Here is a 21,772-nt window from a genome sequence, read left to right as displayed (position 1 = left end):
GACCTACATTTTGTTCAATATGTGGAATATATTACATGTCCCAGAATGCATTAGTTTAACCCTCCAATTGACCCTAAAGCCTTACAAAAGAAGCCAAACAAATGAAATGGTTGGTGGAAATATAAGAGTATAGGTTAAGAGTAAAATAACATTGTCTCCAGAGAAAAGTTATACAAAATAATGTATTTATTTTTATTTGATTTATTTTACCTTTATTTAACCAGGTAGGCAAGTTGAGAACAAGTTCTCATTTACAATTGCGACCTGGCCAAGATAAAGCAAAGCAGTTCGACAGATAAAACGACACAGAGTTACACATGGAGTAAAAACAAACATACAGTCAATAATGCAGTATAAACAAGTCTATATACAATGTGAGCAAATGAGGTGAGAAGGGAGGTAAAGGCAAAAAAGGCCATGATGGCAAAGTAAATACAATATAGCAAGTAAAATACTGGAATGGTAGTTTTGCAATGGAAGAATGTGCAAAGTAGAAATAAAAAATAATGGGGTGCAAAGGAGCAAAATAAATAAATAAATTAAAATTAAATACAGTTGGGAAAGAGGTAGTTGTTTGGGCTAAATTATAGGTGGGCTATGTACAGGTGCAGTAATCTGTGAGCTGCTCTGACAGTTGGTGCTTAAAGCTAGTGAGGGAGATAAGTGTTTCCAGTTTCAGAGATTTTTGTAGTTCGTTCCAGTCATTGGCAGCAGAGAACTGGAAGGAGAGGCGGCCAAAGAAAGAATTGGTTTTGGGGGTGACTAGAGAGATATACCTGCTGGAGCGTGTGCTACAGGTGGGAGATGCTATGGTGACCAGCGAGCTGAGATAAGGGGGGGACTTTACCTAGCAGGGTCTTGTAGATGACATGGAGCCAGTGGGTTTGGCGACGAGTATGAAGCGAGGGCCAGCCAACGAGAGCGTACAGGTCGCAATGGTGGGTAGTATATGGGGCTTTGGTGATAAAACGGATTGCACTGTGATAGACTGCATCCAATTTGTTGAGTAGGGTATTGGAGGCTATTTTGTAAATGACATCGCCAAAGTCGAGGATTGGTAGGATGGTCAGTTTTACAAGGGTATGTTTGGCAGCATGAGTGAAGGATGCTTTGTTGCGAAATAGGAAGCCAATTCTAGATTTAACTTTGGATTGGAGATGTTTGATATGGGTCTGGAAGGAGAGTTTACAGTCTAACCAGACACCTAAGTATTTGTAGTTGTCCACGTATTCTAAGTCAGAGCCGTCCAGAGTAGTGATGTTGGACAGGCGGGTAGGTGCAGGTAGCGATCGGTTGAAGAGCATGCATTTAGTTTTACTTGTATTTAAGAGCAATTGGAGGCCACGGATGGAGAGTTGTATGGCATTGAAGCTTGCCTGGAGGGTTGTTAACACAGTGTCCAAAGAAGGGCCGGAAGTATACAGAATGGTGTCGTCTGCGTAGAGGTGGATCAGGGACTCACCAGCAGCAAGAGCGACCTCATTGATGTATACAGAGAAGAGAGTCGGTCCAAGAATTGAACCATGTGGCACCCCCATAGAGACTGCCAGAGGTCCGGACAGCAGACCCTCCGATTTGACACACTGAACTCTATCAGAGAAGTAGTTGGTGAACCAGGCGAGGCAATCATTTGAGAAACCAAGGCTGTCGAGTCTGCCGATGAGGATATGTTGATTGACAGAGTCGAAAGCCTTGGCCAGATCAATGAATACAGCTGCACAGTAATGTTTCTTATCGATGGCGGTTAAGATATCGTTTAGGACCTTGAGCGTGGCTGAGGTGCACCCATGACCAGCTCTGAAACCGGATTGCATAGCAGAGAAGGTATGGTGAGATTCGAAATGGTCGGTAATCTGTTTGTTGACTTGGCTTTCGAAGACCTTAGAAAGGCACGGTAGGATAGATATAGGTCTGTAGCAGTTTGGGTCAAGAGTGTCCCCCCCTTTGAAGATGGGGATGACCGCAGCTGCTTTCCAATCTTTGGGAATCTCAGACGACACGAAAGAGAGGTTGAACAGGCTAGTAATAGGGGTGGCAACAATTTCGGCAGATAATTTTAGAAAGAAAGGGTCCAGATTGTCTAGCCCGGCTGATTTGTAGGGGTCCAGATTTTGCAGCTCTTTCAGAACATCAGCTGAATGGATTTGGGAGAAGGAGAAATGGGGAAGGCTTGGGCGAGTTGCTGTTGGGGGTGCAGTGCTGTTGTCCGGGGTAGGAGTAGCCAGGTATCTGGAAGTGTGACCTGTCAGAGTCAATGAAACGTATGTTCTACGACTGAGTGGAATTTCTTTGAATTGCACAGAATTGAATTCTACTTCCTGTGACTGAAATTATACATCCTGTGGAGTGTGGCCAATTAAAATGTTCAACTCATGAGTTGAATGGGAGTCCATTTGAAAATTCAGAATTGAGCACAACACTGCCTCCCACCCTATACTGGGTGTCCGCATTTGATAAATGGCCTCATTTGATAAAGCACCAATCATGGCAACATCATACCCCCCAAAACATGCTAAACTCTAATCATTACAAATAACATATAGCATTTTTTTGGGTGGTAGGATCTCACTAATCATTTACAATTAAGTCATGACTATACATAATCATGGTAGCATCCACATTAATGTATTAGTGTTCAGAAACATATTAAATTCCTATTTACAATAGAAGTGACTCCAATGACAATACATTTACCATTAATTTCTATTGAGGCACAACATAATTCGAAATGATCAAAACAAACTCAACAAGTATGTTGAGTCCCAAACTTGATACAGTCCTTGCATGTTAGAATATGTTATAAAATGCTACACTATTGACTACTCCAATACACAGTGTATTTGTCCAAATAATTATGACGCCTTCAAAATGGGGGGACAAGATATATCAAGTGCTTTCCTTTCTAAAACGGTAAAAACAGAAGGGGACATTCTGTAATGTTGCCTCATAAAACATTTGATATCAAATCCAAAATGCTGGAGTATATAGCAGACCTTTAACAGCTTTGAGGATGAGTGGAAGTGAACCCCAGAACCCCACAGAACTTAAGTGCGTTTGTAAACAGCTAGCTAACAGTCTAGTTGTTTTCTCATTAACAAAATTTTCATTCAACCATAGTAGTCACGGGTGGGATAGTCCATATGGCCGGGGACAAACAGGCATTGCCTGCATGGATAGTAATGTTAGCAGCGCCATGATGTGTAGCACACGGGTAAGTTGTTTGGTTAACCATCTTATAGGTAACGTCAGCTAAATAGCTTGACCTGCTAAAAAACAACCATGTTAGCTAGCTAGTAGCTAAGCTAGCCAATGAACAGTCCCAAAGAGAGAACTGCCAATGCAATACGAAAACAATTGCAATGAAATATCAAATTTTATTTATCACTTGAGAATAATGTATCAAGTCCTGGTCTATTTTATGTTTCCTAACATCAGATACAGAGTCCTGTGAAAGTCCCAAGTCCTGGAGAGATTGAAGGGTATATCTCCAATGGGTTATATGCTATTGGTTTACTATTACGAGTCAGTTGTAGCGCTACACAAGTACTGTTAAGCAACAATGCATAGACCTAGAACATGAATGGCCAACCTTGCTTATAGAGCTCTAGCTACTCTGTGCAGGTACCAGTTCCAGGCCAGCCCTGACATTCTGCATATTATTTGTATTAGACACTTTAACTATTCAATCTTGTGAAGAGTCAGATGAATGTCTAAACCCACAAACCATTTACACAAGCGTCCGTTGCATGACATGAAAGTGTTGATTATTTGATTAAAGTAATAGTTTGGTCATTGAACATTCCCCGTTTTTAATCTGGTTGTCACTCATTTTGTCTGATATTATAGACTTGCAGAGGATATCCTTGATTATTAGTGGGTGTAACAATTCCTGTATGGCTGACCTAGGATACGACCTCTGTCCTCAACAGCACTTCATACTCACAAAGCAGCATCCATTATCTTGGTTGGTCTAGGATAACAGTACTTTCAGTCTCAGGGCGGCTGACATCACCACGATGGCTACTAGGGCTGTGTCTCACTTGGTCTTTCCTTGATTACTCGCATCCCAGTGCAAATGTATTGGAGGATAAGGTCCCTCCCCTCTGACCTTCTCCAATGGGTTTTTAGGAGGCGGGGAGAGGAATCGAGAGGATAAATTGAGAAAGAGCCTAGCACTCACCCCTCTGCTACACTCACTGACCTTCTCTGCTTCAACCTCAGCAGGCAGCAGCGCAGACAACCGAGTCGATCTAGCACCCACAGAATACATTGTGTATTTAACTCTGCTACATTGACGCCGGTCACAGTCAATGGCATAGGTGAGAGGGGTGTGACCACTGATGTCGTCCCCCTGATAGTTTGAGTAGTAGTCTATCATGAATGCATCTAGATTTTTAATAGCATAAGCATCTCAGCTGATTTCCTTTTGCACTGATTTACTTCATTCTGCTACACTCACTGTCCTCCTCCAGTGGGCCGGGACGCAAATCCTAATCAAATGACACTTGTACCTAGCATGCCAACCATTGGAGGGGTTAATGCTAGAAGGGGTCCAGTTTTTGTCAGAATGTACTTATTCCTAGCAGGTTTTGGAGAATTTACACAACAGGCAAGCAGGTTAAGGTTATGAAATGGGTTAGGATTAGCTAAAATGCAAAAAAGATCTATCAACTTGATGTAAATTGGACAAAATCTGGATCCCATCTAGAAATGAACCCTCCAGTGGTTGGCATGCTAGCTACAAGTGTAATTTTTGATTAGGGTTTGCATCCTAGTCATAAAGTGACCATTCACTGTGGTCACTCGTCAGTGTATTTTTCTCTTTCCTCCACTAGCTGTGCTGTACCCTTTTGGTGACAGTGGATGGGAGATTATTTATGACACGCATGCTAAATGCAGACATGGGATTAGTATTGGCCTCGTGGATGTCTAATGCACTTGTACATGTGGCTTGTCATTTCTACACTGAAACAGGATTAGCAAATCCTCACACTTTACATTGGGATGTTTTCTTCATTTGAAATGATACAAATAGGAAAAGCACTCGCATCTGAGAATGTACGTGTGGAAAATAATTTGCTAATAACTAAAAAGGCTGATACTGGAAAGATCAGTGTGTAGGATTTTCATTAGACAATTGAGGCCAACTAGATTTGACTCCTACTGTACATGCCGTCATGAAATGGATTGGTGCAAGCTCTCAAACTCTAGGCGGCATATTGGCTTCTCCCTACAGTTCACGTTTCTAAAATGTCAATATTCACTTGCGATACAGCTTTCGAAACATATGGCCCTTATCTTTCATCAGCAGTTTTGCAAAGAGCCACACAACTATGGGTGTCTCCATCAGACGAAACTACCCTGAGTTACACTTACACACAGGTGTTCGGAGCATGCTAGATAGCCAATAAGCACAGGTGTTCTTGTCTTCCATAAACAAATGCTCGAACATGGAAATATGGCAATGTGGGAACACGAACAAGGTGTGTATCAATTTAACATTGTTTTTTGAAAATGATTTCTCAGGGATATGAAAGTTAAAAGGTCCTTATGCTTCCATAACCATACCGCAAGTGATGCATGTTAATGTTCAGACCGAGCTACAGAGGACGCCGTCGTCCAATGACTTATGTAATGGAACAGAGTCATGATCAAGGGCTAGTGAATGCCCTAACCTTGTAATAAAGGTAGTCTTCAGGATGACATGCACAGGACAGAGACCTTATCAAATATCACCATAATGAGGGTGTGCAGAAAGGAATATTAAGGTTAATTTCATTTCAAAATACATGTTGCTTGAAATAGTTGCAATTTGTTTGCTTCATGTTATCCTGGTGTAATTTAATATGCATTTCAACATTAACATAAGGTGAGCGCTAGCATTTGTTAAAATTAGTCTAGATTTACTACATGTAAACAAATCACTAGGTAGATCTCGTAACCGTACTATTGCCTCAATAGTACATGCCTCAAAAGCTAGCGGTTCATTAAAACTACAGTATGTTTCTTAAATTGAAACTAAGTGGGCAATACACCTGGGTAAAATATAGTTGCATTTGAGGAAGCAGACCAAGAGCTAGGCGAGACTGATTGGTGAGGGAGAGCGAGGTTTAAAATGGGATAATTACTGCTGCTAGCCAACGTTTGATAAACAAACCATGTGTCTGTCAGACTAGGGCTGGGCGATATGGCCAAAATATTAACACAGTATTTATAAAAATAAAAAACACGTTTTGACGGTATGTTTTTTTAATAAAAGTTCTAAATTTGCTTTGGAGTACTGCGTGACCCTAGGGCACTTTGGCCTGGCAAGCTTTCAGAAATTAAAATGTATTGAAACACCATTTTACCAGTATTATAATTGTCCTTGATTTGTCTAGAAATAATATACCTGATAATGGCTGTGATTGTACTATTCAGGAATTGATATATTTGTCGTTTTTCCTCAGACAGCCATAGACAAATGTCATTTCCATCACATCATTAAAACATCCATTTTAGTTCAATTAAATATCATACAATTTTATAAAATTTCTTATACATTTGTACATTAACTTGTGTTAAAATAATATTCAAGTGCTTTAAGGTTCTCCTAAGATTAATAATTCAACACAACTCCTGAATGTATAAACCTGCCTTTGACAGCTGAAAATATTTATCATAAAAAATATTTCCACCCAAACTTTGAGATAACAACCATATTATTTCACTAAAACAAATCTATTTTAATTATACATAATATACTAATTTACCTAAGAATATGTGGTGGAAATTACATGTAAAAAAAATGAAAAGATGAAAACATTTTATTGCAAACATTTTGAACAACCATTGTAGAGCGTTTAATTCATTTAAGAAAAAGTAAGATTCCAAAAGGGGGCAGACCTCAAGGAAGTAGGCCAGTGTTTTTGAGAGATGAACCCAGATTGCAGAGGGGTCATCCACATAGAAGAGCTCAGTGAGCAAAGTGAAACGGTATAATTTGTGGTATGTCCAACACAGGTGTGGAGGGTCACCTGCATGTGAGAATCACCAAAGTGAACTGCCTGGATTTAACTGGTGTATTTACACAGGTAGTTCTCTGTGGCACAACTTTGGTTTTAGAAGTGGGGGGGGTGAAATAATTATTATAAATGTGTATTATTCAGTCTGATAAACACTCAGCCTACCCGACCGCTCGGAGGTGTCTGCATGGTCCTAAAGCACACAGTTGCCTCACATTCAAATGATGAAACTGGATGGGACAAAAATGCAATTTCAGAATGTGGAGGGGGGCATTCCCCCGTCCCCAGTGAAAGTTGCGCCCCTGAGTTCTCTGCAAAGTCAATATGCACAATGATCTCTTTCCGCAGATTCTCTTAATTCTCTCAGTTTAGAGTATTGGTGTCAGATGTTGTACATGTGTTTCTCCAACTTCTTTCAATCCTTTGGAGAAGGATTTTCTTTTCCTTTTCTTATACTGTCAAATGTACAGTGAACTTCTCCATGTTTTCCTCTGTTTTTCCTAATTTCTCTCTCTTCAGCTTGGTTTTTCCACTCAAACCATAATGTCTGCTCACCAGCATCAAAGTCAAGATGTTTAAGCTCTTTGGCTTGGCAAAGGGAGAACTGTGTACATGCACTCTTTCTTCAGGTTCTCACAGCACAAAGACTCAATAAGGTTCTCATTGTTGCTGCAGCTGATCACTTTGTGAGACTGTAGTTTATCCACCATGAACTGAACTGGAGGTTGGCGTGGGTTTTGCAGAGGCATGTGTCCCTAACCTTGACAACCCAAAAAGACGTATTTTAAAGAATTCATATTAGGACATTTTAATCTCTGAATATTATATAAAAGGTTCTGAATTGTGCCATTCAAGAAGTGCTTCTGCTTGTTTTTTTCTTGTTCCCGCAAGTGTGTCCTTTTTCCCCCAGTTGTTGCTCTACTGTTGACATCACGTTCATATAATCTAGTGATTTTCTCTTGCAGCTGTGCTAATTATGTTACACTGCTTGTTCCTGGAGTATTGAAGACTTGTTGGCCTGTTTTCATTTGCCCTCGTTGCTTTTGCTGAAAATGTTTGACCAGCTTTTGACCAGGCCATACTTTCTCAGGATGTTGCCTCTTAAAGCATTTTTGAAGCCACTTGTTTGTCCTTGGCATTGCACATTTTTTGATCATTTTGCTTTAACTCTGCAATGATGGCATTTTGAAACAATAAAATCCTTCAAGTTCAGAGTTCTCGTCATTTTCGGTTTTGTCTTTGGGGAATCTGGTCTATCCATTTTCTTCATCAGTTGATCATACCTTTTTTTTGTATTTCTCAGTTTTCCATTAAGCTTTATCAAGTTTGACATTTGTCATGCAAAGATCTGTTTTTGAGCAACCTCTTCCAACATTTGTCCTTCCAGCAAGTATTAGAATCCTCATTCCTGTTGCAGAAGAGGAAGGGGTATCAGGGCAGGTATGATGGCCCCGTGTTCTGGCTGCCAGTCATCTGGTGACTAAGGTGTTGTTGCCTGATAGGTAGGTCTCCATTGCAACTGTTCTCTTTACATAGTCTGTCTTCTATTCCGTTGGTTACATTTCCATTGCCATTTCTTGCTTCTTTGTTCTCGCTTTGTAAGCGCAGAAATATCGATCACTTCTCCCTTCTTTTTTCTTCCAGTATCTTTTAATTAAAAATAATTATATATATATATATTTCACCTTTATTTAACCAGGTATGCTAGTTGAGAACAAGTTCTCATTTACAACTGCGACCTGGCCAAGATAAAGCATAGCAGTGTGAACAGACAACAGAGTTACACATGGAGTAAACAATTAACAAGTCAATAACACAGTAGGGAAAAAAAAGAGTCTATATACATTGTGTGCAAAAGGCATGAGAAGGTAGGCGAATAATTACAATTTAGCAGACTAACTCTGGAGTGATTAATGATCAGATGGTCATGTGCAGGTACTGGTGTGCAAAAGAGCAGAAAAGTAAATAACGAAACAGTATGGGGATGAGGTAGGTAAATTGTGTGGGCTATTTACCGATGGACTATGTATAGCTGCAGCGATCGGTTAACTGCTCAGATAGCAGATGTTTAATGTTGGTGAGGGAGATAAAAGTCTCCAACTTCAGCAATTTTTGCAATTCATTCCAGTCACAGGCAGCAGAGAACTGGAAGGAAAGAAAGTCAAATGAGGTGTTGGCTTTAGGGATGATCAGTGAGATACACCTGCTGGAGCGCGTGCTACGGGTGGGTGTTGCCATCGTGACCAGTGAACTGAGATAAGGTGGAGCTTTACCTAGCATAGACTTGTAGATGACCTGGAGCCAGTGGGTCTGGCGACGAATATGTAACGAGGGCCAGTCGACTAGAGCATACAGGTCGCAGTGGTGGGTGGTATAAGGTGCTTTAGTAACAAAACGGATGGCACTGTGATAAACTGCATCCAGTTTGCTGAGTAGAGTATTGGAAGCTATTTTGTAGATGATATCGCTGAAGTCGAGGATCGGTAGGATAGTCAGTTTTACAGGGTAAGTTTGGTGGCGTGAGGGAAGGAGGCTTTGTTGCAAAATAGAAAGCCGACTCTAGATTTGCTTTTTAGATTGGAGATGTTTGATATGAGTCTGGAAGGAGAGTTTACAGTCTAGCCAGACACCTAGGTACTTATAGATGTCCACATATTCTAGGTCGGAACCATTCAGGGTGGTGATGCTAGTCGGGCGTGCGGGTGCAGGCAGCGAATGGTTGAAAAGCATGCATTTGGTTTTACTAGCGTTTAAGAGCAGTTGGAGGCCACAGAAGGAGTGTTGTATGGCATTGAAGCTCGTTTGGAGGTTAGATAGACACTGTGCTAAGGAAGGGCCAGAGGTATACAGAATGGTGTCATCTGCGTAGTGGTGGATCAGGGAATCGCCCGCAAGAGCAACATCATTGATATATACAGAGAAAAGAGTCGGCCCGAGAAATGAGCCCTGTGGCACCCCCATAGAGACTGCCAGAGGACCGGACAACATGCTCCAACATGCTCTCTGTCTTTTTGCAGATGTTCCTGGTATCGTATATGATCATTTTTGATTTTGTTTCTGTCGGTGACCATTGTTTTTAGAAGATGCCACAAAACAGCACAAAGAAATACTTAAGTTTTCCTATTGTGCACACCTTGGAGCATTTGAGATTAAAGTAATTTAAAACATGATTAAATAAGCTCAATTAAAAAAATTAAAAAGTAAAAAGTAATAACAGGAATTTGTAATTTCCTACACATTCTGTCATTTCCAGCAGTTAAGTTTGATGGAAATGACGCTTCTGCTGTTTTGAGAAAGAATACAAGCAGGCTAAGCAGTCTGTAATTTAAGTGATTTCAATGGGTCTTTCTCCATTCTGAAGTTGAATGAAACTTCTCAAATTTCTGCATTTGATGTAATTTACTCACTGCCACGTAGGGCTGCACAATATGGGCAAGTAATCTGGGCCTTGTTTTTAATTACGCTTACTCTTACCCAGTACATTTATTTGCTAGCGATTAGCATTAGCGGCTAACAAGATTTACGAACAACTTGCTAAGAAAATAAACTAGCTGTTTGCAGATGTAAGAAACAAACTAATGCTAGTAGATTTAAATTAAGAAGCAAAGTGACAACTGCAAAGTTGTCAGCAACAGTGTTGCATATGCTGCATTGACCATGCAGACTGAACGCAAGTGTCTCGTGGTTGAGGAACATCAAATGCGCTCCTTGAGTGCCAGGGGTCGTGGCTAGACCTGTGTGGAAAGCGGCATAGAGAGAGTGGAGAGATGACTCCAGTAGCGAAGTAAACTATAAAGAGGGACGTTACACTGCGTAACACATTTAACAAACCAAACATTCAAATACCGGTATAGAAGGTCAAGTAAAAACAAACCGGTCCTTGCATCAATACTGGTATACTGCCCAGCCCTGTCAGACTATTGCTAGCTACATTTAGTTTAGTGATTGTTGGCTGTGGTGAGAAATGAATCTATATAGTTGGTTTAACAAGGTAAACTGATCTTTCTCTACCTTCACATAACAAGCTATGTAGTTCTTTGCTGTGCTAGCCAAATGTAGCACCACCAGAAAATGACAAACATCAGATTTATTTTGTGGATCTGGTAGCAACAATATGAATTAATATTTTTAAACCACCAGTATACGCCCACACCATTCTGTTGTTGGGGTACACCCACACCATTCCAACACAGAAGCTACTTTAACAGTTTTCCTTCCCAAAAAAGTACATTTATAATTAAAGTAAGTAATTTCATAGAAATCTAAACACTAGACAGTTACTTTAAGCCTTATATAGCCTTATATATGTTCTATCAAAACGGCTACATTATTTTACCCAGCAGAGACATTGTTACTCTGATTAGCATTACTTGAATTTATAAATCAGAACAGACTAGCATCACAATATTTCAGATGATTCCAAGCTGAACATTGAGGTAAACATGGGTCAGAGGGTGGTTGTGTGTCTGAAAATGCAGTAACATGTTCTGTGATTACATTTCAATTTGATCAAAATGAAAAAGCAATTACCAAAAGATGACAACTCTGCTTGCGTTGCCATGATTACACTGATTTGCAACACGCCTCAGCCAGCTAGGTCTTCAGGTTTGTCACAAACATGCAGTTCTAAAAAATGTGGACAAAGGATATCACTGTACACTTATGTTTTCTTTGAACACTGAACAGCTTCTACTAAAAATGTTGTAAATCACTACTTGTTGCCCTGTTCCAGAATTATATTGAAAACAAATTCAACAGCAGGCTAGGCTACATTAGGTTTCCACTAGTGTGAGTTGGTTCAGACCCAGAGCATGAACAAGTGACAATGTGAAGTCAGTTATTATTGCCACAGTCCATTCACAGTAAATCTTGGCAATCATGACCAAGCTAGCTACTCATGATCTGCACCAAGATGAGGGGATTATGAATTCATTGGAGAGACGCTTCTCAGAGCATATTAAATGAAACTGGCATCATTGAATACATTCCAACAGCATCGACTTGCAAGTGCTACGCTTAGCTTTAGAGAGAAATCCATTCTGCTGCGAATTGACCCAGATAGGAGACAGAGCGTTCCCTACAGTATCAAGCCCCGGGACGAAGTGAGGCTTTTAGCGAGGCAATTCACTCACCCGTTAGCCTCACAAAACCAAAGTAAAACTTTCATGCTGTCTTGTGTCACAGATGTTGTGGCTCTCACATCTGGAAGTTAAGGCAAGGGAAGCATCGGTGTTTAAGATCAGGATAAGGTTTGTACGCTAGTGATACCACTCCCGAGTGGCGCAGCGTTCTAAGGCATCGCATCGCAGTGCTCGAGGCGTCAATACAGACCCTAGTTCAATTCCAGGCTGTATCACAACCTGCCGTGATTGGGAGTCCCATAGGGCGGCGCACAATTGGCCCAGTATCACCCAGGTAGGCCGTCATTGTAAATAAGAATTTGTTCTTCAGTGACTTGCCGAGTTAAATAAAAAGTGTGTGTGGGTGGCATCTCTGGTGGCATTACTTTTAGTTGCCCTTTTAAAACATTTTTTTTAACAGTGCCTTCAGAAAGATTTTATACCCCTTGACTAATTCCACATTAGTCAAGGGGTTGTTAAGAGCCGGAATTCAAAATGAAATGGATTTTGTCTCACCAAATCTACACCAGTGGAGGCTCCTCCACTGTAGACAATGAAAGTCTACAGTAGCCTCAACAGCGCATTGTAGGGTAGTACCATGGTGTAGCCAGAGGACAACTAGTTTCAGTCCTCCTCCAGGTACATTGACTTCCATACAAAACCTAGGAGGGTCATGGTTCTCACCCCCTTCCATAGACTTATATAGTGAATTGCTTTGCCACATTTTTTGCAGTATTACTTTAGTGCCTTTTTTACTTACTGGGGTCAGTTTGTTATATCTGGAGTACTTCTCCTGTCCTATTCGGTGTCCTGTGTGAATCTAAGTGTGCGTTCTCTAATTCTCTCCTTCTCTCTTTCATTCTCTCTCTCGGAGGACCTGAGCCCTAGGACCATGCCCCAGGACTACCTGACATGATGACTCCTTGCTGTCCCCAGTCCACCTGGCCATGCTGCTGTTCCAGTTTCAACTGACCTGAGCCCTAGGACCATGCCCCAGGACTACCTGACATGATGACTCCTTGCTGTCCCCAGTCCACCTGGCCATGCTGCTGCTCCAGTTTCAACTTCCACCTGACTGTGCTGCTGCTCCAGTTTCAACTGTTCTGCCTTATTATTATTCGACCATGCTGGTCATTTATGAACATTTGAACATCTTGGCCATGTTCTGTTATAATCTCCACCCGGCACAGCCAGAAGAGGACTGGCCACCCCACATAGCCTGGTTCCTCTCTAGGTTTCTTCCTAGGTATTGGCCTTTCTAGGGAGTTTTTCCTAGCCACCGTGCTTCTACACCTGCATTGCTTGCTGTTTGGGGTTTTAGGCTGGGTTTCTGTACAGCACTTTGAGATATCAGCTGATGTACGAAGGGCTATATAAATTAATTTGATTTGATTTTGATTTGATTTTTGCAAACAGGATGAATGTTTTAGAATATTTTTATTCTGTACAGGCTTCCTTGTCATTTAGGTTAGTATTGTGGATTAACTACCATGTTGTTGATCCATCCTCAGTTCTCCTATTGCAGCCATTAAACTCTAACTATTTTATAGTCACCTTTGGCCTCATGGTGAAATCAAATTTTATTTGTCACATACGTGTGTTTAGCAGATGTTATAGCAGGTGTAGCGAAATGCTTGTAAATCACTGAGCGGTTTCAGTCCTCTCCAACAACGGAGTTAGGAAGGATGCCTGCATCTTTGTAGTGACTGGGTGTATTGATACACCCTCCAAAGTGTAATAACTTTTTTTTACCCATCTACCAATAGGTGCCCTTCTTTGCGAGGCATTGGAAAACCATTCTGGTCTTTGGTTGAATTGGTGTTTAAAATTCACTGCGTAACTGAGGGACCTTACAGATAATTGTATGTGGGGGGTACAGAAATGAGGTAGACATTAAGAAAATCATGTCAACAACACTTACTGCACACAGAGTCCATGCAACTTGTGAAACACATTTTTACTTATGTTTATGTTGCCCTAACAAAAAAGGGGTTAAATACTAATTGACTCAAGACAAATACAGCCTAAGGACCCCTGTACATCCTGAACATAAACCCCAATCATGGTGTATGAAGCATTTTTAAATAAGGTCTACAGAACATGAAAAACAAAAGGATTCCAAAATCTGCATAATTGTACTGTATTTTCAGTGGCATTAAAAACAAAATCCATATTTTCAATAGGCTATATTAAGAACAACAAACCCAGGAGTGGTCAGATTAGTGCCCCACACTCCCAAGGAATAAAGCTTGATCCCATGAACCTCTAGTTTCAATAGCATTATGTTACCATAAGAACACTGTGGCCTGACTAACCGAAGGGACAGGAGGCAAGGCTTTCAGGACTGTGGCTAGCCCACTCCTGGATTTATGAGTATAGCCCCCCAGAGCTGGCCTTCATCTGCCTGACTAGAATACATAATCCACAAGCACATTCTCCAATTACCTGGTTAGAACATCTGCATGCCCAGCAGCTTGTCTGCTTCTTGCCTGCAGTCACAATGATCATGATGAACATCATAAACAAGAACAACCACAAAATAACAAACTTGGTAATGGCTGAACTAATCCAATAGGATCATTGATTTGAGTTTTTGCAAAAGGTTTTGCTATGGTGTAACCTACTGAACACTTCCAACCATCCGTCAGTGACGGCCTTGAACTGACTGACTGATGGAGTAAACCTGGTGCACTACTTCTGCTCAATGGTCAGGGGGCAACCAAGGTCATGATGAGCTCAGCAGTCTCCATATAGCCTTCCCTGGTTCCAACTCCTCACAGAGCCATCCTAACATAAAATTAATTTGCAACAAATAAACTATATGTATCCAAACAACCAACTACAATGTCCTCTGCAGTGTTTGGAACAATAAGTGTCCTCAGTGTAGAAAGGGACTGAAGTGAAAAGCTCGTACAGAAGCCAGTCCAATGGGAAAAGCTAGTAGGTCACAATATGCCATTATGCTGCCATTAGTGTAAACAGTAGGAATACGACTAAACAAAATAATACTACACAGAGAGAGTAGTCTTATCCATTGGGTTTTACTGTCGATTTAACACAAAAAAAAACTGCCTTTGTTAAATTCTGCTGCTCTGTTTTGCTCAGGAGAAAGGGAAGACCAAAAAAATTCGCTCAAATATGCAGTCAACATTATGCATACAAAGTATGTGTGAGAAAAAGATGGTGGCCAGCAGAAAGTGATGAGTCGTTGTAAAGTCAAGGTGTCAGCATTCACTCGTGTCAGTGTCCCCAGGGATAGAAAGGCAAGGCTGAGGGCCCAAGGCTAGAGCACTGGAGGGGAAGGTGACAGTCACAGTTTAGCAGCCCTCAACCTTAAAGCTAGAATCCTTAATGGTGAGACTGTCATATCCGTTTGGAATATTACAAAGTTACTACATGTAAATACACAAAACATGAAAGTGCATATGGCATCACTGCCAAGCTCAATGAATTACTGACTGATCAAGATCAACTGCATTCATAGGACATTTGACCACTAACAAAAGCACCATAAAATCCAGTTCTACCCAGCAAAACTCTTGGGAACAGAGAAGGATAACAAAGCCATCACCAGAGCCTGGAGTAGCAGGAACCCAAATATAGACAGGAGTTCAGCTCTGTACCTGACTGACCCAATATAAATTCAAAGCGAGGGAGCTGAATCAGAACACATCTATCCAATCTTTTCATGTGCAGTGGATCGTCAGGGGAAGAGGTCAGATTGTTAGGAGAATACACACCATGGCTAGTAGTAAAGAAATGCTGTAGAAAACCAAGGACATGTGAAGTATAATGAAGCATGGGTGCCCTTCACATGCCCCTGACTGTTACAGACCTCTGGATTGGCAAGCGCGGAACAAGAAAATATATTTTCCTGATGCATTTAGAAAAACAATCGCAGCAAATCATTTCAGAGCAGCACGTTGCTCAATCTTTACTGCATGATGAAATATTCAGGCAGTTTTAGGTAGAGGATATAGGATTAAAAGACTGGAGATATACCTAGGAGGCTATAAATAAGGGAGCGGTACTATGAGGGACAGCAGGCGGTGTGTGTTTTGCGTTTGTGTGTCCCTTACCGGTAGAGGTCTGCTTGAACTTCTCACTCTTCTTCTTCCTCCACTTCCAGGGCTTCAAGAGACGGCCCAGAGTGGCAAACTTGCTCCGGCGGCGGATGGGCGGTGTGTGTGTGCCAGAGACCAGAGACTCGGAACGCATTGCGGACCGCCTTTCAACCTCCTCTGCTATAGGGGCACAGAATGGAAAGAGTGGCTGGTTAGTTAGCATTCTGCTATATTCAGGGACCACAGATGGAATTGATAGCTAAATCCATTGTCATATTTGTTGTGCGTGGTCTCACAAACAAATCAAATAAATGAAATTTCAACAGCAGTAAAACCACTGAAGCGTCTCTGATAACTCCAGTGTAGAAAAAAAGATATGCCTACTGGCCTTCCTCAATGATGTGATCTGGCATGGGTAAATAGACCTGTGTGTTAGCATGATATATTCCAAATCTGAACAGCAGGAAGCTGCGGATTAGTTTGTACTAGCTTGCCAAGAAACAGACACGCAATATCAGGCCAGGGAGAAATAGTCCTGCTTACAAGCTCCTTATAGTCACTAGAGCTTTTCTCTTCATTTGATGTTGTTTTCAATACCATCAAGAGGAGTAGTTGAAGACAATGTTCAAGTTAATAGCATCCATATTAAAAACGACTCACTCAGACTTGTCCGGATGAAAGTGTTGTAGACGTAGGCTACTGTAATCCACATAAGCATCAACTCTACATTGAACGGGATTTAATGTGCTTAAAACCTTAGCATTTGAGAAAGTTTAAACCTATTTAGCTTATTCCCATGAGATAATGTGTTACACTTAGCTACTATGCTAACATGACCAGCAAGATTATTTCCTGTAACAAATTCCAGATCAACCAATCAAAGATCTTAAAGTATAACAATATTCACAGGCCTTCCTCATTTCAAACCAGTACATCATCAATAGCAGAGAAATAAATAAAGATCCTGCAGGAAAAAAGGGATATACACGCACATGTCCACTGAGAAGAAGTAGAACTAACATGACAAACGCCACCAAGAAAAAATTAAATACTTGACTCAAGTTACACAGAAACCTGGGCACTTGCTGGGAATCAGCTGAGTCATGATTAGCGTATATACAAAATGTTAAATCAGTAACAAAGTCAAGGAATGTGATCAATTTAGAGCAGGGATGGCCAAATGTGATGGGGGCCACAAAATCTGAACCTATCATGAAGGGCTGCAGTGGCTCGCAGGACTTCGTACCCACACGTGCAGTCAGAGCCGGCCCTAGCCCTTTTGGGCTCCCTAAAATAGTTCAATTCTACACATTTTCCCATGGGGAGAAGTTTGCTGCAATTCAACACATTTCCATTTATTTATTTATTTATTTATTTAACCAGGAAACCTCATTGAGATTTGAAATATATATTTTCAAGAGTCATTACACATAAAAGCCCTTTTACCAAATTCCGTTCGGACATTTGGAACAGTTACCAGGATAAAGTCCTGCGAACGAAGCAAGTACCAACCACATTTCTGAAGAATAAAAATGTAAAAATAAAATATTGTAGTAAACCCCAAATGGCTTTGTAAATAAAAGTATACGAGTGACTAAAGGCCAGCCACCCCTGGTATATAATGTACAGTGGTGCGTAAGTGTTTTGCAGTTTAAAATAAATCTCAATGCTCAATGGTAAAAGGGTGTCAATTTATCACACACTGAGCGGAACTATTCATAAAATATCACCAGTCTCGTATAGGCATAAATGTAGCCGATATTAACCTCCTTTTGGCTTCAAAAGAAAAACAGGCCTTATTCCTAAAATAAAATCCCAACCTCAGTTTCAATTTCTTTTTTGAATATGCAATTACATTTATTTTAATTTTTTAAAGGCAGTCAATTACAAGTCCAAGATATAGATTATATATATATATATATTTCTGAGGTTATAGCCTCAATCTCATTGCCCTGAGAGGTAGTAAAAGGTGAGATTCAGGTCCATTTCTTGCTTTAGAAAGCACCATTAGTTTAGCCAGCATTGAGCTTCAATTGATACAAAGGTATGTTGAACAGTATAAAAAGCAGTTTAAGTTCTGTAAAGCTTTTGAGAGAGACGAGGCACAATAAAAAAAATAACAGTATCAGCATAAGTGAAGTTGCACATCTAAATTATTTATAATAGTGAAGAGGTGACCAAGTACAGAGCCCTAGGGCACATCATTACAGAGAGACAATTGAACAGACATGAGCCCATCAAATTGAGTTCTATAAGATAGTAAACCATGCTCAGAAAGACCTACACTCGACAATCTCTGCCTCAGTATAGCATGATCAACTGTATCAAATTGTATTTGTCACATACACGTTTGGCAGATGTTATTGCGAGTGAAGTGAAATGCTTATGCTTCTACATCCGACAGTGCAGCAGTATCTTTATTTAACCAGGTAGGCTAGTTGAGAACAAGTTCTCATTTGCAACTGCGACCTGGCCAAGATAAAGCATAGCAGTGTGAACAGACAACACAGAGTTACACATGGAGTAAACAATTAACAAGTCAATAACACAGTAGAAAAAAAAGGGGAGTCTATATACATTGTGTGCAAAAAGGCATGATGAGGTAGGCGATTAATTACAATTTTGCAGATTAACACTGGAGTGATAAATGATCAGATGGTCATGTACAGGTAGAGATATTGGTGTGCAAAAGAGCAGAAAAGTAAATAAATAAATACAGTATGGGGATGAGGTAGGTGAAAATGGGTGGGCTATTTACCAATAGACTATGTACAGCTGCAGCGATCGGTTAGCTGCTCAGATAGCAACTTCAGTGATTTTTGCAATTCGTTCCAGTCACAGGCAGCAGAGTACTGGAACGAAAGGCGGCCAAATGAGGAGTTGGCTTTAGGGATGATCAGTGAGATACACCTGCTGGAGCGCGTGCTACGGATGGGTGTTGCCATCGTGCCATCGTGAGATAAGGCGGAGCTTTACCTAGCATGGACTTGTAGATGACCTGGAGCCAGTGGGTCTGGCGAAGAATATGTAGCGAGGGCCAGCCGACTAGAGCATACAAGTCGCAGTGGTGGGTGGTATAAGGTGCTTTAGTGACAAAACGGATGGCACTGTGATAAACTGCATCCAGTTTGCTGAGTAGAGTGTTGGAAGCAATTTTGTAGATGACGTCTAACATTAACAATTCCACAACAAAACCTAATACACACAATCTATAATGTATAAGTATAATGTATAAGTATAAAATATATGGATGAGCAGTGAGCGGCTAAGATGCAATAGATAGCTCATATGTATTTACTGTGTCCTGAGTAATGCGAGATATGTAAACATTATTAAAGTGGCATTACTAAAGTAATGCTGCCTCTGTGCTAGTAGTGGCTGTTTAACAATCTGATGACCTTGAGTTTGAATAACTGCGTCTATCTCTGTCCCAGCTTTGATGCACCTGTACTGACCTTGCCTTCTGGATGGAAGCGGGGTGAACAGGCAGTGGCTCGGGTGGTTATTGTCCCTGATTATCTTTTTTGCCTTCATGTGACATCAGGTGTTGTAAGTCTTCTGGAGGGCAGAGGGCATTGATGCGTTGCGCAGACCGCACCACCCTCTGGAGAGCCCTGCGGTTGTGGGCAGTGCAGTTGCCGTACCAGGCGTTGATACAGCCCGAAAGGAAAAGTTAGTATTGGTTTTTGGTGACAACACTCTCCTGACCCCTCCTGTCTCAGCCTCCAGTATTTATGCTGCAGTAGTTTATGTGTCGGGGGGCTGGGGTCAGTTTGTTATATCTGGAGTACTTCTCCTGTCCTATTCGGTGTCCTGTGTGAATCTAAGTGTGCGTTCTCTAATTCTCTCCTTCTCTCTTTCTTTCTCTCTCTCGGAGGACCTGAGCCCTAGGACCATGCCCCAGGACTACCTGACATGATGACTCCTTGCTGTCCCCAGTCCACCTGGCCATGCTGCTGTTCCAGTTTCAACTGACCTGAGCCCTAGGACCATGCCCCAGGACTACCTGACATGATGACTCCTTGCTGTCCCCAGTCTACCTGGCCATGCTGCTGCTCCAGTTTCAACTTCCACCTGACTGTGCTGCTGCTCTAGTTTCAACTGTTCTGCCTTATTATTATTCGACCATGCTGGTCATTTATGAACATTGAACATCTTGACCATGTTCTGTTATAATCTCCACCCGGCACAGCCAGAAGAGGACTGGCCACCCCACATAGCCTGGTTCCTCTCTAGGTTTCTTCCTAGGTATTGGCCTTTCTAGGGAGTTTTTCCTAGCCACCGTGCTTCTCCACCTGCATTGCTTGCTGTTTGGGGTTTTAGGCTGGGTTTCTGTACAGCACTTTGAGATATCAGCTGATGTACGAAGGGCTATATAAATAAATTTGATTTGATTTGATTTGATTTGATAGGGAATGTTTGAATATGTCCGTAAAACACCTTGCCAGCTGGTCTGTGCATGCTCTGAGGACGCGGCTAGGGATGCCCTTTGGGCTGGCTCCCTTGCGAAGGTTAACGCGTTTAAATGTTTTACTTGTGTCATCCATTGAGAAGGAGAGCCCACAGGCTTTGGTAGCCGGCCGCGTCGGTGGCACTGTATTGTCCTCAAAGCTTGCAAAAAAGTGTATTAATTTGTCTGGAAGCAAGACGTCGATGTCTGTGACGGGGTTGGTTTTCTTTTTGTAATCCATGATTTTCTGTAGACCCTGCCAACATACATTGTGTTTGAGCCATTGAATTGCAACTCCACTTTGTTGCTATACTGAAGCTTTGCTTATTTGATTGGGAATAACTACACTGTTTTCGGCCACGTTTCCAGTTGCCTTGCCATGATTAAAATACGGGGGTACGTGCTTTCAGTTTTGCGAATGCTGCCATCAGTCCACGGTTTCTGGTTAGGGAAGGTTTTAAATGTATTATTTAACTCCAGGACCTTGAAATGCTTCTTACGAAGCCACTCCTTCGTTGCCTGGGCGGTGTGTTTTGGATCATTGTCATGCTGAAAGACCCAGCCACGTTTCAGCTTCAATACCCTTGCTGATGGAAGGAGGTGTTCACTTAAAATCTCACGATACATGGCCCCATTCATTCTTTCCTTTACACGGATCAGTTGTCCTGGTCCCTTTGCAGAAAAACAGCCCCAAAGCATGATGTTTCCACCCCCATACTTCACAGTAGGTATGGTGTTCTTTGGATGCAACTCAGCATTCTTTGTCCTCCAAACACGACAAATTGAGTTTTTACCAAAAAGTTTTATTTTGGTTTCATCTGACATTCTTCCAATCTTCTTCTGGATCATCCAAATGCTCTCTAGCAAACTTCAGTTGGGCCTGGACATGTACTGGCTTAAGCAGGGGGACACGTCTGGCACTGCAGGATTTGAGTCCCTGGCGGCGTAGTGTGTTACTGATGGTAGGCTTTGTTACTTTGGTCCCAGCTCTCTGCAGGTCATTCACTAGGTCCCCCCATGTGGTTCTGGGATTTGTGATAATTTTGATCCCACGGGGTAAGATCTTGCGTGGCGCCCCAGATCGAGGGAGATTATCATTGGTCTTGTATGTCTTCCATTTCCTAATAATTGCTC

The 21,772-nt window shown here is 41.5% G+C and overlaps 1 protein-coding gene across 4 annotated transcripts in view; it reads right to left on the bottom strand.

Moving 5' to 3' along the window:
- Positions 1–21,772, bottom strand: part of LOC109874468 (phosphatase and actin regulator 1) — a 93,557-nt gene that overhangs the window by 31,931 nt on the left and 39,854 nt on the right. For all 4 annotated transcript variants that reach the window (XM_031810657.1, XM_031810658.1, XM_031810656.1 and 1 more), the window contains exon 2: positions 16,204–16,368. In XM_031810657.1, coding sequence (XP_031666517.1) covers positions 16,204–16,368 — 165 coding nt within the window. The remainder of the gene's footprint in view (positions 1–16,203; positions 16,369–21,772) is intronic.

The sequence above is a fragment of the Oncorhynchus kisutch genome, linkage group LG30 (genome assembly GCF_002021735.2).
Source record: "Oncorhynchus kisutch isolate 150728-3 linkage group LG30, Okis_V2, whole genome shotgun sequence".
NCBI lineage: Eukaryota > Metazoa > Chordata > Actinopteri > Salmoniformes > Salmonidae > Oncorhynchus > Oncorhynchus kisutch.
Note: the sequence above shows the minus strand (reverse complement) of the source record. Positions and strands in the feature narration are given on the sequence as shown.